This window comes from Papaver somniferum, chromosome 5 (genome assembly GCF_003573695.1).
Source record: "Papaver somniferum cultivar HN1 chromosome 5, ASM357369v1, whole genome shotgun sequence".
Classification (NCBI taxonomy): Eukaryota; Viridiplantae; Streptophyta; class Magnoliopsida; order Ranunculales; family Papaveraceae; genus Papaver; species Papaver somniferum.
The window spans coordinates 145,832,183-145,851,607 of NC_039362.1; the positions used below are offsets into that span (position 1 = coordinate 145,832,183).

At 36.3% G+C, this 19,425-nt stretch overlaps 3 protein-coding genes and 1 non-coding gene across 5 annotated transcripts; 2 read left to right on the top strand and 2 right to left on the bottom strand.

Annotated features, from left to right (window-relative positions):
* The first annotated feature begins 8,007 nt into the window (after positions 1-8,007).
* Positions 8,008-12,749, top strand: LOC113283085 (putative G3BP-like protein). The gene is made up of 10 exons (XM_026532240.1): positions 8,008-8,167; positions 8,315-8,445; positions 8,536-8,670; positions 9,123-9,429; positions 9,885-10,171; positions 10,257-10,413; positions 10,545-10,666; positions 10,871-10,936; positions 11,683-11,758; positions 12,265-12,749. Exons 2-10 carry the CDS (start codon positions 8,407-8,409, stop codon positions 12,465-12,467), a joined length of 1,392 nt encoding a protein of 463 aa, XP_026388025.1. The 5' UTR covers positions 8,008-8,167; positions 8,315-8,406; the 3' UTR covers positions 12,468-12,749.
* A 626-nt stretch (positions 12,750-13,375) lies between these two features.
* On the bottom strand, positions 13,376-13,478 carry LOC113284734. The gene has a single exon (XR_003328356.1). It is a non-coding gene; the product is annotated as a U6 spliceosomal RNA (small nuclear RNA).
* Positions 13,479-13,547: 69 nt separating this feature from the next.
* On the top strand, positions 13,548-17,156 carry LOC113283086. Of its 2 annotated transcripts, none has more exons than XM_026532241.1 (4): positions 13,548-13,897; positions 14,523-14,751; positions 15,509-15,661; positions 16,015-17,156. In XM_026532241.1, the coding sequence occupies exons 1-4, from the start codon at positions 13,661-13,663 to the stop codon at positions 16,713-16,715; spliced, it is 1,320 nt and encodes a 439-aa protein (XP_026388026.1). In that variant the 5' UTR covers positions 13,548-13,660; the 3' UTR covers positions 16,716-17,156. The 2 variants fall into 2 exon arrangements, with proteins under 2 accessions (XP_026388026.1, XP_026388027.1); XM_026532242.1 differs by having other exon boundaries at positions 13,652-13,897; positions 14,530-14,751.
* Positions 17,157-17,341: 185 nt separating this feature from the next.
* On the bottom strand, positions 17,342-19,009 carry LOC113277935 (cysteine-rich repeat secretory protein 11-like). The gene is made up of 3 exons (XM_026526898.1): positions 18,130-19,009; positions 17,840-17,962; positions 17,342-17,731 (listed from the first exon to the last, which is right to left on the bottom strand). The coding sequence occupies exons 1-3, from the start codon at positions 18,854-18,856 to the stop codon at positions 17,724-17,726; spliced, it is 858 nt and encodes a 285-aa protein (XP_026382683.1). The 5' UTR covers positions 18,857-19,009; the 3' UTR covers positions 17,342-17,723.
* Positions 19,010-19,425: the final 416 nt, after the last annotated feature.

Consider the following 19,425-nt stretch of genomic DNA (forward strand, 5'->3'; position numbering starts at 1 on the left):
ATGTGTTGTAATGTTCTTCCCCTTTCTATTCCATACTCCTACTCGTAATAGTGAAAAACCCGAAGCCAAAGAATTTCTTCACTTACGCTGCCTCGTCTATAGTCTTCACTGTTATATTATGCCACCCATATTTTCATTAATTACAAGATCTTCTGCGGAATCAAATCAGTCATTGTAGCTTATGATAAAAGAGGCTAAAGGAAACCACTAAATTTGATGTGTGAAATACCTTTGGGTAGCACATCCTTTTATAGGTTACAACTTACTAATTGGTGTGAATTTTTTTTTAAACCCATCTCTTACACTATTGCTTTGACAGTTACTGTTTACACACCAAAGTTATTTATTACGGACAACCCTTCCTAATTTCGAATAACTTCTCATGTTCATAAACACCCTTTGATGTTTTAAACACCTCTTGGATGATAAGGAAAGACCAATCACGTGTAAGAAGAGATATTATAACGACCCTTGGTTGTGTTAAATATATATGTGTGTATATATATATATATATATATATTGTCAGAAAAAGGTGTCCGGAATCAAATTCAGTCATTGTAGATTATGATAAAAGAGGCTAAAGGAAACCACTAAATTTGATGTGTGAAATACCTTTGGGTAGCCCATCCTTTTATAGGTTACAACTTACTAATTGGTGTGATTTTTTTTAAACCCATCTCTTACACTATTGCTTTGACAGTTACTGTTTACACATCATAGTTACTTATTACAGACAACCTTTCCTAATTTCGAATATCTTCTCATGTTCATAAACACCCTTTGCTGTTTTAAACACCTATTGGATGATAAGGAAATACCAATCCCGTGTAAGAAGAGATATTAGAACGACCCTTGGTTGTGTTAAATATATATATATGTATATATATATACTATGGTACGACCCGTGACGTAACGGCACGAGATTATTGTTGTTGTTGTTGCGGAATATTAGTTTCTCGTCATTTTTGACGCTTGTCATGCCGGTCTATAATTCATTTAAAATAAAAATACCTTTTACACTAAGTAAAACATTCCCCTATTATCCGTTTTTGAGAGACATGTCAGTAGGCATATCCAAATAGAATAACTCTTGAAGGGAAAATTTTAAAACACGTCCAAAACGGACACACACAAATATATAAGCCTCCACTAATTCGGTGGGTTGGGGTTGGGTTGGGTGCTTAAAAACCATGCGAGCGTCGATTTTGATTTTGTTCAAAACCGGTCCGTGTAGCAGGATTGCTCAAAATAAAAGTAAAGTCGAACATAACCTGCTTCACGATCGTAAGCCCCAATTTTTCGGTCGGCTGCGATCACCCCTTGCCAAATTGACACCTGCTTGCACTGTTCATCTCTGATTGCTTTTATAGAGTAAGATGATTATTTAGGGATGTTAATGCTTTTTATGGGTGGATGTTAATGCTTGTAAGTGATAATTATTCATAAAATTACCCCACTTTTTCTATTTCATATACATTTAGTATGTAATGTAATACTGCCTAATTCAAGCAGATTCATTCCATGAAGGAAGATATTTCCTTTAACATCTTTAATGGATGCAATTCTTACTGTTAAAATATTTCGCTCAGAGAAAAGTTGACTTAAGTTTATCCCATTCCTGTCTATATAGTGCTTTCCGTGTGCTGCATATGTCAACGTAATTAAGTAAAGATCATGAAAGTTATTGTGCACAAATTTTAAACCAAATAGCTCTATGGCATGAATTGCCTATCAAACAAAAAATATCGTAGATCCTAACAACACACTAACATTCGTTTAATACCATCTTTTTCATTTGAAAACTAATATTTTCTCTCTAGGAATAATTCTTGGCAGTGCAATTATGTACCCAAAGAAAAAAATAAAATAGCAGACATATTAGCTAAGTTTGCTAGAGTTTCATGAAAGTATCCTTTATCAACTTCAGGAGGATGCATAATTTGTAAACTCTGAAATTTAATCAATACATCTCTCGTTTGAAAAAAAAAATGAACCACTGGGGTGATACGTTTATAGTGGATAGTCATGGTAATCCAGTACTCTATCATGGATGACTTTGACCTGACTTAGTATGCAACCCATATCTCGTCTCATCAAATTTAGTGTTGGGCCTGTAACAATAATATCACAACATAACTAACATATAACATCGCAAACCCATTAATCCAATAGAAATTGACCGAGCTAGAACAAAATTAAAAGGCTAGTCACGATGAAATTTTTTTGTCTACTTCCCATGTATGTCCAAAATAGAGTCAGCCGGCTTGGAAAACGTTACAACGTGCTCATATGAGTTATATATAAGTTTGTAAATGTTGTGCACGACCATGGATATTAACTAAACATGGACACATTATCTCATATCAGTTTCATGAATGATTTTATTCCGATTAATTTGGCATCCCCTTAATGCTTTCATTATTGGAGCGTTTATTACAAAGAAATATCTGCTCTACAATACATGAACTGGAAGAGTCTATCGTTAAATATGAACATGAAATTGGCAGTGATGAGAGTTTCAAATAAGTAAACAATAAGAGTATCCAATCACTGTGAAGGAAGTGCATTCTAATTAGTTTAGGGTTTTATGTAACTATCTCGTCAGCAAATTTAGTAAAGATTGGCATGCCAACAGTTAAAAGACTACTAATGTTACTCCTAATGCCATGGTATGTGTGTGGAAAACTGTGTGGTGACATATTCACAATCTTTGTTTGTCGTCATCTTTCGAGTGGGATTCAAGTTCACATATTTGGCCATTCTTATCTTTGCTAAACTTTAAATCCGTTCCTCACATTTTTTGCTATAGAAAGAAGTGACCTGTAATCCAAAAGAAAATGCAGTTTCCCTGATGATAAACTCCTGCTATCAACCGTGTGTATATAATGTGAGGACTTAATTTGTCACCTTCTTATGTTAAATTGTGTGCTTTGTTATGTTTAAAGAATTCTTAAGAAATGACTTTCGTTTGCTCACATACCTTCCACCTTTCCATAAGTTGAGTGAGCAGATTGATGTACCCAGCAACACGCTCCTGGAAAAAAATTAGGTAAAAACTTCAAATACCAAAGACAGACATTAATCTAATTCATCAAAGAAACAAAAAAATCTGCACAACCAAATTGTTGTAGCATTTCATGTGTTCTCTAAAGCAATTTATTGTTTCAGTGAAGGTGCTTCGGTAATTTGAATTGACACATCAAAGATATCCTCAACGCTCTATATAGATCAAATTCTAGCTTAGAAGAGACCTCCCGATGCAACAAAATTACCACCAATAAAATTCCTATTTATATATTATCTAACGGTGCTATGAGAACTCCAACGTATCGCCAACTTATAATAGAACATGTCTTCATTTCAGAGTACTATCCAAGGTTGAAGAACAAAAAGCAAATTGACCGCATAGTGACTCGGAGTACTATGCCAGTCACAGAATAAATCAACTATACCAAACAATGTTAGAATTTAACATGAAAATGTTAAGATAAGATCATCCTCGATCTTGGAAATTTGAACATGAATACCATCAACAGTATCCCTCAACGATGGCTTGTAAGATATTAATCTTCATCCAAAGATAATACCATGATTTTATCACATTTGCTCAACAAAATTCAACCTTGTTATACCAAACAAATTGCAAGTTTTTTAGAAAATCAGCGGGAACTCCTCCACAGTTAATCCAGTACTATCAACAACTCAAGGCTGAAACTCCTTCTAATTTCTCGATATGTTATCTTGATTTATGTGAAACTTCTTGTACAAAATAATTTGACTACAGAACATTCAAACAAAAATAAATGAAAAAAGAATTCCCCAAAATTTCACTAAGTTAATCCAATTTTATTCAAATAACACCTTAGTAAGATCATTACTAAGATAAATAATAGAACCGAAAGTTCCAACACGTGGATCATGGTGTGAATCAAAACATTCACCCGGAGACACGTCTGTTATTTTCTTGGTGTAAATTTTACTTATGGTATTTACCTTTTTGGTTAAGACACGTACTACCTAAATTAAAAAATCAGACTTTCAGGCATCAAATGTATTACACAATATAATTCGAGAGAAAACTAAACGGGCAATTATATAGTTTGCTTACGTTTTCGTCTGGCATGGTTTCCTTTAGCCAATTTTAGGTAGCCTGATGCGCGATAACTGGGTTTTTCTGGTAAGAGATTCATCGAAGTTGAGATGCCATCGTTGAATCACTGCATTGGCGAGAATAACAAAAATCAGGATGCTACAAAATCTAAAATTGCTGACAAAGATTAAAATTCAGCTTGGAACAATTGCAGAACTTCAAAATCAAAACTATGGAAGCAATTGGTCATTGAACTAAAATTGTGAAAAAAAAACCTAAAATAGTGGTGCAGGTGAATAAATAGGATGTGTTTTAAAAATTCAAAACTAATATTTCAGGAGATTCATTCATGAATTCCATCAAACACAATCGAAAATCCTAAATATGCCAATGGAATTGAAAGGAGGAGCCTTTGGGAGAATGAATCAAACCTAAAATCAGGTTTACATCACCTATGTCTATTTCAATTTTCCCAGCATTTATTCACTGCAACGAAATTCATGGCAGAAGCAAAGGTGACTTTCAGGTCTGAGACGTACGTTACATTTTTTTGGGGGGCCTGTCAAGGGGAATTAGTGCGGAGAATCAAGACCGCCCTTTATACGTACGCCTAAGATATATCTAAATTATCTCGTATAGTTTCATGTATAAATCCAGATCGTCCTTTATATATCCAACTGTAGATACCCGTCCATATAGAAAAATACCATTGTTCCTTATAATATAGATATATTGTCAGAAAAAGGTGTCGCAAAAAAATAAAACTTCCTAGATGATTTGATTACTCAAAATAATCCATGAAAAATTATGATAATTCAGGGTGGAAAAAGGTGTAGGGAAAATAATAGAGACACTTCTCAAAGAATTGAAATTGCATTGACACAAAATCTCATCTTCCCAAAATATCAAAAATATGACAAAAAATCTAGTTGTGTGGTAAAACCAAACACATGGGGTTACAGGATAATATTTATGGCAAAAGCCATTGATAAGAGTAAAAAATTATTCGATGTAATTTATAAATTAAACGAATCAAGACCAACAAGTTTACTATAAACACCCTATACTGTAAATAAACGATACTTATTAATTTGGAAATTCCATAACTGCTCAAAAACACCCACGACTATTTACAAACGACCCTTATTCAAATAACCCAATCTTTTTTCAAATGTCATTTAATGTTAACTACCAAGCCTTACTATTTACCGAAAACCGTCCGTCTCGAGAAGAGAAGATTTTTAGTCACGAATTTCTAGTCGTCACTAGAATACCACTCAGTCCATTTGTGGTGAGGTTGATAACATACTTTATGTCAGAGTTTATTTTTTTCCACCCACTCTTCCTATTTAAGCCAACAAATTCACTGAGTACTCTTCAGTAATTAGAAAGACAAACAAATTTATACTCTGTATAAAATTAATCACGCGCTTTAGTAGTGAAGAAGATTTGGGGGTTGTGCGAGCATGTAATTCAGTTACAAATCAAGGTCCACCGGAAGAATGTGAAAATGAAAAATCTATTTTTTGGCGCCGTGTTTTTCAATCCTTCGAATATATTACCGCAAACGAAAACGGGAGAACAAAGATGTCTGTTAAAAAAAGATTTGCTTTGATCACGTCCGAAATTGATACTTTTGTAACATTTTTGCTTGACGTTAACATAGGTCATCCTGCATTGTCCTATGAAGCTCGCGTAAGTAAACATATCACCTTAATAATTACTTGGTCTAATAAAAAAAGGTCGGTACTTATTCATTTTATGTTTTTTTCCCTACAGAAAACAAGAGCTCGCATCGAATATCGTGCAAAATCAAAGAGGCCATTTAAGTATGATCAATTGTACGAGCTCTTAAAAGATGTAGTCCCGGCATACAATGTAGAGTGAATACATCTGTGTAAAATATAGTGGGACTTTGTTGTTTTCAGGATCAATACATTTATTTTATTTACTGCTAATCACCGTCATTGATTATTTGAAAAACGACCCCTACTGTTTATAATCGCCCCTCCTTTGTTATTTCGGAAAAACCCTTAATATATACGAGAAGATATTATGATGGCCATTGGTTGTATTAAATTGTAAAATGTAATTTTTTTAACTTTTTTGTTTCATAAAATGATATGACCCAACAAATTAAAGATCCATTGATACCAAATAAAACCAACCACATGGGAGGATAGGAAAATATTAGTAAGATGATGTGCAATCGACAAAAATGAATAAAGTTATTCGATGTAATTTAATATTTCAATGGATCCAGACAAAGAAGTTCACTATAAATACCTTCATTCTCTACCAGAAAATAAACAACACAGATCAAAAACCATCTTTATTTATCCTTTCAACACTTTGCTGTTATATTCTTGGGTTGGTTATGGAAATCAAATTCACAAACGAGGAAGATACATCTATAATATAATCATGGATGAGTGTCTTTGTGGCCGAAAATGTTACGCGAAATAGTATTTCCGGAGTGAACTTATGGGATTTGGTAGTTCAACATGTAACAGTTATAAACGAAAATCCAAATCAGAGAACTAGTCGTGTCTTACAAAATAGGGTCACCTCGATTAAGAACCAGGTGAAACGATACTTGGAATATGTAGTACCTTTATACCGAAACTTACCTAGCGGCTGGACTATCGACGAATGTGTAAGTGGTTCAAAATTTGAGTCAAATTATGTTAAGAAACCATTTAAATGAAACACTAATAATTTATTGTTTGTTTATTGAAGGAAAATGAGGCGAAACATAGATGCTCGGAGGCCACCAACAAAGAATTCAAATTCTATGAGTGTTATTTACTGCTTAAAGAAAGGATATCCGAGTTCAATCCGGATGAAATATGTCGTGAACTACATAAAGCTAGCGATGAAGATGATTAATTCCACTGCAAATGGAGTAAAGGTTTTGTGGGTAAACCTCTTGTAAACCCCCCGAGACACCACTCGGCCGACAGGGACACCTACCGGTTTAAAGGCTTATTGCACGTATTAAGTGCATCCGAGGTGCCTAAGACAGTGACCTAATACGAGTTGTCATTGGTCATTGTATTGGCTCAACGTACTATCTTGTGTTGTAGTTTAAAATTAATGAAATAAGTCAAATCTTTTTTGAGTCCACTAAACATAACACTCCGCATTCAACGTTGTGTCCAAAAAATTTGCTTGTTACTAGCGAAGAAGATTAATATGTTACATAATAAGCCACTTACAATTTTTTTATCGATACATTTACCACTATTGTCGCTCTCTAAAATTATAAAAAACACATGTACGTTAGGGTTAAGCTCGGTCACATTGATCCGGGTAACGAACCATTAATTCTGGACTATACTTTCAACGATTATGAGGAGAGCACGAATTAGATAGAAAGAGTGTAAATTGTGTAGTAGGGTGTGACAGGGATGTAAGACTGGAAAGGTCAAACAAATATTTCAAGATTGCGAGGACTACGTACTCGCTTAAAAAATTTGAGCGATGTCCCAGACGTTGCTCCTAAGCGAAGTCTACAACGTCACCGAATTTTATAAAAATGAGGTCATTCTCGTCGCTTTTTTATTTTTTTCTGGCCACGTCCTAAACCTCGCCCATTTTGAAATCCCCGCTTCCCTGCTTTCGAGCAGAAATCAGCCATATATCCCCAGACGCTTATACTTTGTTTTCCTTTTCCTTTTTCTGAATAATATTTTAACCATTTAAAGTAAAATAAATAAATAAAAAGAAATCCATAGGCCGATTTTTACACCCAGAAGAGATGACTGAAAAGTGGGCACACTGGTCAACGGCTGTCAAGAAATGATCCAAGACCAGAAGAAGAATAGGGATCAAAGGAAATTATATTCATTTATGGAAAATGATAGAATACGCGTCTTTTACTGATTGAAACGCCTCAAAGAAGGGGGAAGGATATATAAACAAAAAACCAGTGGAAGACTGAATAGTCACGGTAGAAAGAGTTCACCACTAAACACCACTACTCTTTCCTCTATAACAGAGAGAGAGAGAGTGAGAGAGAGAGAGAGCAGAGATCTCCGGAGGAAATTATCCAGGGATTTTTCTTGATTAATTTTGGTTAGGTTTTCGATTTTCTTTTCAAATTCAAAGTTCGATTTTCTTGATTTTCTTTCTATCTTTTAGTTTACGAGGGGATAAAGATAGATGTTATGAGTTTATTTTCTTTTGGTTATAAAACCCTAATCCGAATTCTACTTTTTACAGATCTTTTTCAGAGCATTGCAGATCTAGCTTGGGTACATCTAGGGGTTAGGGTTTTGAGATTCAGTTGCATGTTTTACTAGTGAAACGAAGTAATGGCGTCTGCGTATCCTGGTACCGTTACTGCTTCTCAGGTGATTGTACTGCCCTAAATCTTTCTTTGTTTCAGGATTTAGATGGGTTTTGGTTTGGTTTTTGAGTTTTGAGTTTTTTTCTCGTTACAGGTGGGTTCGTACTTTGTTGGGCAATACTACCAGGTTCTTCAAAAACAACGTGATTTAGTTCATCAGTTTTATACTGATATAAGCACCATGCTCCGTGTCGATGGAACTAATAGTGAAACGGCTGTCGGTATGCTGGTGAGAAAATGCTTCTCAATTTTTATCTTTTTGTTTTGGGTTTTAATCCAGTATATGCATGTGCTTAGATCCATGTTTCTTCTTATCTCTGCAATTTGGGTTCCCCTTTTTTTATTTATCTATACGTGTTATCAGTTTTAAGTTCTTTATGGAACATAGGAGACAGCAGTGAGAACCATTAGGCTTTTGGTTTCATGGTGAATTGCCATTACCATGGGAAGTGCAACTTCATACTTTAACCCTTTGAACAGGATGGTGCAAACTCAGACGCAAAATAAAATGATTATCATGCACCTCACATTGGTTATATCTTATTTTACTGTCCATCGTACTCGTAAGTTCTACATATAACATCCAGAGTAGTGAGTAGTATTCATTTTCACTTTTGCTCACATTTCGTTGTTGATTCATGTGTGTTTATGAGTGAACTTTTTGCTTTTTTCCCTTTGCAGCAAATTCATACAGTTATAATGGCGCTCAATTTCACTGAAATTGAGATCAAGACAGCACATTCTTTGGATTCATGGAATGGAGGTGTTCTTACCATGGTTTCTGGTTCTGTGCAAACAAAGGACTACGTAGGCAGAAGAAATTTTGCACAGTCCTTCTTTCTTGCTCCTCAGGAGAAAGGCTACTTTGTTCTCAGTGACATCTTTCACTTCCTTGCGGAGGAGCAAATTCATCCTCATCCATCTGACATGGCTACGCATAGTCAATTTGATTCCACACTTGATACTTCTACCTCTTATCAGGAGCCAGGTACATCAAGCTTCTCCTCTTACTACGAAGTTATTAACGAATAGTAAATATCAATATCTACTCCAGGATATCATTCCCATTGTCTCTTTTTTATTGTGCAAAAGCAACCATGGTGGTCGGTATTGTTGCACTTCCAAGAGTAATTATCTGTGTATCAACGACATGGGTACAAGTATCGATGTCCGACACAGCGACCTAAAACACTGAAGTTAAGGGGGTCAGTTAACGTTGCGCAGATTCTTTGTAGGAAAATAGAAAGACTAAGTCTAGGTATATTGAAGAAAGAGGCAGCCATGTTTCCTCTCTTTTTTTTTCTTTTGACCTTGAAATAATGCTAAAGTTAATGTCTGGAGAGCTGTTATCCGTTGACGACACTTCGTAAAAAAAGTTCATTTTATTGTAACAGTTTTTTTGCTGGAATCTAAGGAATATGTTATGTTTTTTTGGCTTTGCAGTTTCTGATTACTTGCAAGGTGGAGAAACACAGGCTAGGGATTTTGAGGACTCGGCCAATGCTGAAGAAAATGACTCAGCCGATCAGTACATACACTCGGAGCAACAGGAACAGCATTATCCTGAAATTGACGAAGTGGAACCACCAACACACGCTCTCGAAGAATTTCACCTGGAAGAGGCTGCACCTGCGTATTTGAGTGAAATGAGCAGTACCATGCAAGAGTATGCTCCTATCCCTGTTGAGGAACCTGTTGGAGAACCTCCAAAAAAAACATACGCTTCTATTGTATGTGCCTCCTAATCCTTGCATTATTTCTTTTTGGGTCTCATCTATTTTTGTCTGCTTACCTGTTACTTATGTCATCATGAAGTTGGCTAGGGGGCAATCTGCAGCGGCTCCTCAACAATCTGTGAGCAAGGGTGTCCCACCCACTTCAGAATGGAATCATGCACAACAGCCTTCCCAGCAGGCATATGGTTCGGAAAGGTCTAACGCTGAACCAGTTGAGGAGGCATCATTTGAAGAAGGTTAGTTGCTAATTCTTGGCTTATTGTTCTTCTTTAATTACTTGCTGGAAACAAGTGATCGTTGTCTGTTGAGGAAAGGTTCATTGTGGTGCCTTGTGTTAAATTGCTTTGCTATTGCTTTACTATTTCAGGTGAAGGAGTATCTGTTTATGTGAGGAATTTGTCCTCTACAGTTACCGCTTCTGAAATTGAGCAAGAGCTTAAACAGTTTGGTAGAATCAAGCCTGATGGAGTCGCCATTAGGGTTCGCCAGGTGCATTACACCGCCTACTCTTTAAATTCCCCGATGTGATTTTGTACTTGTACACTGGACATATTGTCTGGTTCAAACAATAAACCATATGCGAATCGTTTTTTATCATGTTAATGGTTATCTATGAGTGGTGGTTTTGTATTGACAATTTCCCAGAAGCTTTGGTCCCCATATTAAAGAAACCGACTGATTTCTGGTGTGTAGGATATTGGTGTTTGCTATGCATTTGTTGAATTTGAAGATGCTACCGGTGCTCAAATTGCTATTCAGGTTGGAGTCTCTTTCATTACTGGCCATTTTGCTAATGCAAAAGCCTTTGAGCTGTTTCCACTAATTTGTATACTGGTTTACCTTTTTTTAAATTCCTGCCATCCTTAGCAATGATTTTCAGTAGTCTCGTTGCGTGTTTATGCAGTATGTTGTGCTTGCATGATAAGATGTTTGGTGAGAAAATGATCTAGTTATTTTAGGTACTCGAGCTATTTTGGAAGGAAAAAGTAGTGTTAATAGTACTAAATTGTTTGGGGTCCACGACTTGTGTTGTAAATCATAAAAATGATGTGTTTTTCAGAAAGGTATTGTTGAACTCGTCTTGACGAAATCAATTGCTATAATTACATCAGAATCATGTGAGTGATAATTATGGTCAAGAAGTCTTTAAAACACACTTGTTCAGCGATGATGGTGTTGTTATTTCCAGCTTTTAGTTGTCTTTTATTATCTTAATGCGGATAGAGTGTTTGCAAAATTAGGCTTCAGTATCTCTTGTAATTCTCTTGTGATCTTGAGTCTGAAACTATATTCCATCTGATATGTTTCATACTTTTCTATGTACCATCTTCTGTTGTTATTGTTCATGATAATAGTACCTTACTTTAGTTTTTTGACGTTTGTGTTGTGTGTTTCGTCCTCTATGCTTTTTGCTTAGGTATTCATTTGATGTTCTGATTGGCGCGAGGCTGACCTTAATGGGCTAATACTTCTAAGATTCTGATAGATCATCTTTTTTTGTGCAGTCATCTCCAGTACAGCTTAATGGACGTGCTGTACACATCGAGGAGCGGAGGCCAAACCCCAGTGGCGTACGTGGAAGTATGTGTTTGATTCCTGATTCTCAAACTATCAGATTCTTATTTGTTTTTTCTGGAAATTCGTTAAATTCAGAAATTCTGTCTGAACATCTTGCATTATATCCCTGTTTCTGTTTTATTAACCCCTTCAACTGCTGGTATAGTCTCTTACTTTTTGTAGAATGGTTGCTGTTGATTCCAGTGTTTGCTCACTTAAATTCTATTTCCATGTCATGTATAACGCCTTGTTCCGGTATTGATCCTTAGAAGGCAGAACAGAGCAGATGACTGTATTTTTGCCTTAGCTTAGAAGCCCTTTGTGATGAACGTGGAAACCTTACATGTGATCTGGATGATTAGAAGCTTTGCTTTTTCCTCAGGGATAACATCCTCATTGGGATCGTAATAACGACTCGTGTCACAGTAGCACATAGCAATAAATTCAACCTTGCCCTTGATTTATCTAGATGAGGGTAGTTGCTTTCTTAGCCAACTCATTAAGCGTATTGATTAATTAATTTCTTATAGGAGGAAGAGGTGCTAGAGGAAGGGGAGGCTATCAGACAGATGCTTCTAGAGGTGGTCGCTTTGCCGGTGGACGGAGTTTTGGGAGAGGCAATGGACAAGATGGAGAGTACTACAATAGATCATCAAGAGGAAATGGTCTCCATCACCGTGGGTCCCGACAAGATGGTAGAGGGGTATTATCATCAAGAAATGGACAAGATTAGTCTTTAGAGTGAATTAGAGAGACTTTAGACAGCACAGAATTTTTGTTCTGGTGTAGTGATCGTTTCCTAGTGAACTTTTATTTGTTTACAGGATTTTGGAACAAAATTTGTATTCGTATTTTTGAGCGGTGCAGTTTTGGTATACTGTTAAAGTTTTACTGGGTTCCCTTCTAAATCAAACAAGGGACTGCAGTGGTCTTTGCCTCTTATGTTTTGTGATCCTCTTGTGTTAATGTTTTGATAACCAGCGTATGAATGATATATTGTCAAGACTTCATCTTCTCTTCAATGCAAATCATTTCAAGGTTACTCCTCTCCACAGAGTCCTTGTCAAACGGATGCCAGAAATCTGGTATCCACCATTTCTCTTTCAGACCTCGCTCTATTGATCTAGTTATCTAGTTCTAAGCAAAAGCGAGGATCGTCGTCTCTTTATTATTTTTGTTGATTTTCTTACACTTGACTGTTTTAGGATCAAACCACTGTACAAAAATTAGTCCAGTGTCAACAAATTATGTGATGTTTTAGGAGCAACGGCAGCAGAAAGGACAACAGAGGTTACATAAGGCAAGCTGCCACATTACTCGAGTTTAAATTGTTACTTTGGCTGGTACAGCCAATAAACTCCTGCAGTGTTCCTTGGCACCCATGGCATAAAAATTGAAAATTTGAAGGAATATAATATCAAACTTGATGAAACATTGGAGGAGAATCACTTAACTTAGCAAAATCCATGATGAAACCACTGTGATATTTCATCAAAACCACTGGATACTTTATCATTCTTTGATCAGAGCACCATAATGTAAATCACCATCTACCAAAATACTTAGCAAAATCCATGAACCACTGATATTTCATCAAGACTGACTGAAATGAAAATCAAAAAAAATTGAAATGAAAATCAAAAAAATTTGGACCATTTCTCGATTTGTGCGTGTCATCCTTGCGCAGGGGCCATGCTAATCTTCTCTGTATCGTTCCAATTTTATCAGATGTCCCCGAGGGGACAAGCTAATTCTTCATTTTCTGGTATATAGACAAATCTTTATTAATATCCTAAGTAATATGGGACTAAACTAGGGCCAGTTTTGGCGAAACTCACGACTTTCAGTCTCCTGGGTATATAAATCCCGCCCCCTTATTTAAAATGAACCCTTCTTTTCTTAAAAATAGAGAAAGTTAGGGTTTATATGATGATGATGTTGCAGACAGCCAGAAGGAGGACCTATAAGATATGGAATTCTCGTTATTTGTCTTCTAGAATACAATATCTTCATCTTCCACAAGACGAAGGAGATTGGTCTTATTCTTCTGAATGGTGGGGAACTGATTCTTCTTCTCCTGATGGTGGTCATACTGTTCTTCGTTCTAATTCAGACAAAGGAAATGGTGTTGTCTCCGTCGTTGCATATCCTTCTTCCAGACCGGTTAGTTGCTTAACACTTTTCATTTTCATGTTTGGATTATATTGAAACTTACACACATTTGGAACTATTATTCCGTTTTTGATTGAATTTTTATTGGCACCAATAGCTATAACTCGATTGGTAGGTGAAAACTTGATTAGAAATGAAGAACTACTGGTATGGAAACAAATTGAGTCTTCGCGATCTGTAGTTATTTGAATGATTCTGCAATAAAACTACCTTGAATTCTCTTGAAGAACTAGTCAAGACCAAGAAATTGATAAAAATAACCTTAACATATAAATTACAGGCATCAGTCCTGTAGAGTCTATGTCCTTGCAACGGCGACACCAATGCTATGCTTTTGATAACTGTCTACTGGACATCTAATAGGGAAAGAAAAAACAATTTGGTTATTTCTCTTGAGAATTTTAGTGAGATGTCTTTGGTAGTGCTTTATTTATCAATTGCGGGTGAAACGACTATATTCTCTCTATGTATTTCTGTAATTGGGTTGTTTGGTGTTGTGACCTATCCTGTCAGCTGATCTACTTAGTAACCCAGGCACTCTTTTAGTGCTTGAAATTATGATGTTTGAATGCTTAGTAGATACGTTGCGAGACATTCATGACATATTTGATCTTAGGATGCAGTTGAATGGACCGGAGTGGAGAAATGGCTCCAGCAAAGATTTCAAGAGATACAACCACAAGATGAAGACGATGCAGACTTTAAGGTACTTGGTTACCAGTGGCGCGTCCTTCGCTTTAACGACATCACTCGCCAAAGTGCCGTTAAGATAATGGCTGCATGCAAGAAGTCGGATCCTGGATCAGTGTTTTTTATGCAGCAACCGCATATCTTGGCTGTTCCATGTAATTCCCTTGATTTATATTACACAGAATTTTGGTTTGCATTCATTTTGAAGATTGATACCATTAGTATTTTTATGACTTCGATATCCACTCATCATTTTCTCATTCTAGAATGGTAACAGTACCTTGTTGGCTCGCCAAACTTGTTAATGAGTGTAAGATGTACATAGACAGATCAAAACATTTTTGAAGGCTTGCAGTTTATATAACCACCCTTAGATTTTAATATTCCGTAGGTATTAGGTGCCAGTTTATAGGTCAACGTAACCTAATATTTTGGATGTTATCATAGGGTAGACTAGCAGATTTTGTATAGCATTTAATATATCTTGCATCAGTTTATCTCATATGCTTCAGAGTTGACTATTGTAGTTCTTTCTCCATCATAAGTTTGCGCTGTTAACTTGCAAGATCATTCATCTGAAAATGTATGATGTTCACTTTACATATTATGCTCTTGCAATTAGGAAGGCAGACATTGTCAAAGTGAGAGACCAATCAAGATAAGAAAGGGGGACTAATTATGATTTCAGTTTGTTGTATGCCGGAGTTACAAGCATCAGTGTTGTTGTCACTTCTCCTCTTTCACGTGTCTATGGTTTCGTGACCAGTTTTTATTTTTGTGTACATGCTACAACCTGCGTCTAATATCTTGACATTGATACTGGTGCTATTATTATTGTGCTGCCTTAAATAACTTCTGAGTTCAGCATTTTATACCGCCATTTGATAATGTCTTGCTTCCTGGTTATCGCAGATATGAAGAGCATGGCCACTGTTGGTTTGACCACCGTTGCTTCATGTAATTTTGATCTCATGGGAGCGGTTTCTGGACGAAAACCTATGCATGTTTTATGTATTGGTCATGGTGGTGGAACCTTACCTTTATTTTTAGCAAGTAAAATTCCAGGTAAGTTCAATACTTCTTCCTTAATTGCGTACATGGCTTTTTACTTTCAATTTTTTGTTGATGTGGGGTCATAAGAATGATATAGACAAACTATCACGCACCTCTAGATCGCTTTTCTATCCTAAAGGTTGATTTTAGGTCTTTTTGGTTATTTAGTGTGGTGTTTAGCTTGGTGTATGTTTTGTTTTCTTAGCACAAAAAAAAAAAGTATTTGTCCCTTTTATAGTATTGCATGCCGAATCGAAAGTTATCCAGAATAGCACATAGCTATTATTGTTATTGTTAATTTGAGAGAGATATTGTAGCACAATCAATGAAGAAGTCTGAATATTTACTGCTATCTTCAAGTTCAGGTGCAATTGTACACAGTGTCGAGATAGATCCCCTGGTTGTTTCGGCTTCCATTCAGGCAATGGGTTTCCCTGCTTTTTCAATGATGAGACCATCAGGTGAGCGTGTACTCCCCCGTCCCGAAGTAATTGACGAAGTCCTATGGAAAGGAACCCATGAAAGGCTCTCTCTGTACGAATGTGATGCAGAGAATTTCATCCAAAACAGCACCACTCTCTACGATCTTGTGTTCATTGATGCTTACGATGGCGATGACATATTTCCTCGTAAATTTTGGGATCCCAATGGTCCATTTTTAGAAGCTCTTAAAAATCGCCTTCATCCTCAGCATGGTACTGTTGTGGTGAACCTTCACTCTGATGCTGATTTCTTTGACCAGGAAAGGAATGGCAGTCCGTCTTCTGGTGTTGGCAAATACGTTTCAAAAGTCTGCCGAGCGTACAAGGATGTTTTGGGTTGGAATGGAAGTAGTTTTCATGTAAACGATTCAGGTTTGGGTTTTATTGTCTCCGTTCCTTGGCTTTGCAATACTTCTCTCGTGGTATGCAGAGGAAGAGGTCTTGGGTTGGATAATGATGTGAAACGAAGCAGGGATTCAGTTTTAGAAAGACTTCTATCCAAATCCTGTGAAGTCGAAAGCATTCTTAGCTTGCCATATTGTTGCTTGGAATACATTAAAAGAGGATTCATCTTAGTCTATTAGTTTGTTAGATACCATGGGATGCTCATTTCGTAGGTATTCACTACAAGTTGTGAAGATGAAGTTAATAGCTCTTTAACCATGATCCTGATCTTTTTCTGACAGATTTTGATTTAATTGATAATTGCATAGTCTCTAAAATCTGATTTGGCTCCTTTTAGCTCGGCTGTTACAATGGAGTTTCAAGGTCTGGTACTCGTAGTGAAGCAAGGTAGGTTTAGAGAGATCTGCTGCACGGTTTTTTGTTGACAAATCTAGCCAGCTTGATTTGAGTTTGTTCTTCTTTGCTGCTGGTACAATTTTAAGCTTTTGAGATTCTGCATTTATTAATTTTAAACTTGTATGGAGGGAGGCAGCCACTGGTATCATGTAGGGACTACAAAGATACTGATGGAAAGGATGCATATCATATCGTTTTTTTTATACAGAGTTTCTTTTTCTCTCTGTTTCTTCTTCAAATTCTTTTTAATTATCTAAATACACCTTTGTACGCTGCGAAACGTGCCGGTTTTCAATAGGTTGATTTGGATACTCGTGGAGATATAAAATCTGATAAAGTTTATTGAGGAGGAGACGAAAAATTGTATAAAGAGAGATTGTTCAAAAGCAGCAGCATTGTTTCCTGGATGTAGAAGCTAACCAATTTTGATTGCAATTCGCAACTAGGACTTTTAAAGAAAAATTGAGTGGAGAAACAGAAAAGAGAGTAACAACAACACTAGTAACTAAAACAAAGGAAAAGCAACATGCCTAAATACTCCTATTCAGTATTCATATACATTACACAACATGAGTGTGTTTTTGACCATCCCTCCCTCCCACCATCACATTCATTCACATTACTCACCCCAAACAAAAACCATCAAATCTTCTTTATCATCCTTTTCACACCTTCCAATGCTTTTTCCCTTCTTCATTCCAGAATAAAAAATACTACTAAAATAAGAACATCATTCAATTGCCCTGCCCTCTTCAAAATTTTCCTCTCTTAATTCCTCCAACAACTACAACTCAGTAATCTGCACACAAAATTAGAGCACTTAAACCAACCCAATCATGAGAAAAAGATGCTAATATGATCAAAAAGAAACAATTCATTGTAGAAATTGACAGAAACTGCTACATACCATCTTTTTTCTTCTTACACAGAGATTTTAGAAACAAGAGAAAAACAAACAAGAATCCTCCAGCTGCGGTTCCTCCAACCACAATAGCTATTGTTTTCCCTAGGTTGCTGCTGTTTTGTGGTCCTGGACACCACCATCTAAATTATTATCTGACAGTCACACTCAACCAATCCAAAGATAAAATAGACCCTTTTAAGAAAATCAAGATTTGGGACACAAAACAAAACAAAATCACAAAGGGCTTCCCTAGAATCAAACAAGAAGAAGAGACAAACACAAAGAAATTATACCTGAAGAATGAGAAGATTTAGTAGGAACACCATTTGGGTAATAACTATAGCTAATATAACACTTATGAAGATAAATCTGACCAGAAATTGCACCCCCACATTGGATTTGAGCATTCTGAACAGCTGATTTTATACAAGTAACACAATCCCCTGAGCTCAAACTACCTTCACACTGACCCATCACATACATAGATTCAAAACTAGTTGCATAAAACCCATTTCCATTCACAATCCCATTCTGAACTTGCCCAAAAGCTGTGTTTCTCCGATCATCAAATCCACTCCCAGCTACTTGTACACTACCACAAGTTTTAAAAAGCAATTTCACACCTGAAACTTGAGGAAAACCAGCAGCTTCATATAAACCATAACAACCATTTAGTTGTATCCTTCCTGCTACTGTATTACCACATAATCTATTCAACATATCTGGGATTTTATTCACACATTTGTTACAATCATTGCCGTTTAGATCTCCTCTACATTGAAACAGCCCAGAAATGGAAGCTGTACCTGAACCTGACCCTGAAGATGTTTTTGAGAATTTGGTTTTGGATGATTGTGAAGATAAAGTGTTGAAAACGTAGGTGATGGTTTGTTTGAAAGATGGGTCATTAGAGGTTTGATTTGCACACCCTTTGTAGACTAAATTTGTTATATCTTGAGAAAGAGCTGATGAGAAGAAGAAGAAAAACAGAGTTAGGGAGATGAGAGAAACAGAGCCCATGTTTGTTTTTGAAGGTTGCTTTTTGGAATTAAATCATCATTTTTGCTTTTTGTTGATGGAGAGTAGTAGAATACAGAAAGGAGGAGCAGGAGCAGGAGCAGGAGCCTCTTTGATGTTGCTTTTTCACTAGTGACTTTATGATGGACAGAGTCACACTGAGACGGTGAGGGTATCTTTCACTGTTTGTTAGTAGGAAGTAGGTCAGGAGGTGTAAATGTAAATACGGAAGGGCATGGGAATTTCAATTTCATTTCTATCCAAAACTGAAAATGGAGATGAGAATTTTTACTGTTTTGTTTTTACACACTCAAATTAGTTACAGTGTTATATGTCGGTTGGGAAAGTGAAACGAAAATTGATTTGTAAAAGGTAAATGTGAAAAACCTTTACCTCAACCTCATGAACACAACAGGGCGTTATAATTCGAGAATATTCAAGAGCCATGTGAAAACAAAATAACAATACGGGTTATCTAATTTATCCTGGATCTGGACAAGCGTAGAAAAATGATTAAATCTTATCAAAGATAATTTTATTTGACAAGTTAAAAATGGAGCTTACACAAAAAT

What these genes read in the sequence shown, in the direction of transcription:
- LOC113283086 (XM_026532241.1), top strand. Translation starts at nt 13,661, where the DNA reads ATGATGATGATGTTGCAGACAGCCAGAAGGAGGACCTATAAGATATGG. An exon ending in CATATCCTTCTTCCAGACCG is followed by an intron (nt 13,898 to 14,522) that starts GTTAGTTGCTTA and finishes ATTTGATCTTAG; the next exon opens with GATGCAGTTGAATGGACCGG. An exon ending in GCATATCTTGGCTGTTCCAT is followed by an intron (nt 14,752 to 15,508) that starts GTAATTCCCTTG and finishes TGGTTATCGCAG; the next exon opens with ATATGAAGAGCATGGCCACT.
- LOC113277935 (XM_026526898.1), bottom strand. Translation starts at nt 18,856, where the DNA reads ATGGGCTCTGTTTCTCTCATCTCCCTAACTCTGTTTTTCTTCTTCTTC. An exon ending in TAAATCTTCTCATTCTTCAG is followed by an intron (nt 17,963 to 18,129) that starts GTATAATTTCTT and finishes GGTGGTGTCCAG; the next exon opens with GACCACAAAACAGCAGCAAC.
- LOC113283085 (XM_026532240.1), top strand. Translation starts at nt 8,407, where the DNA reads ATGGCGTCTGCGTATCCTGGTACCGTTACTGCTTCTCAG. An exon ending in GTACCGTTACTGCTTCTCAG is followed by an intron (nt 8,446 to 8,535) that starts GTGATTGTACTG and finishes TTCTCGTTACAG; the next exon opens with GTGGGTTCGTACTTTGTTGG. An exon ending in TACCTCTTATCAGGAGCCAG is followed by an intron (nt 9,430 to 9,884) that starts GTACATCAAGCT and finishes TTGGCTTTGCAG; the next exon opens with TTTCTGATTACTTGCAAGGT.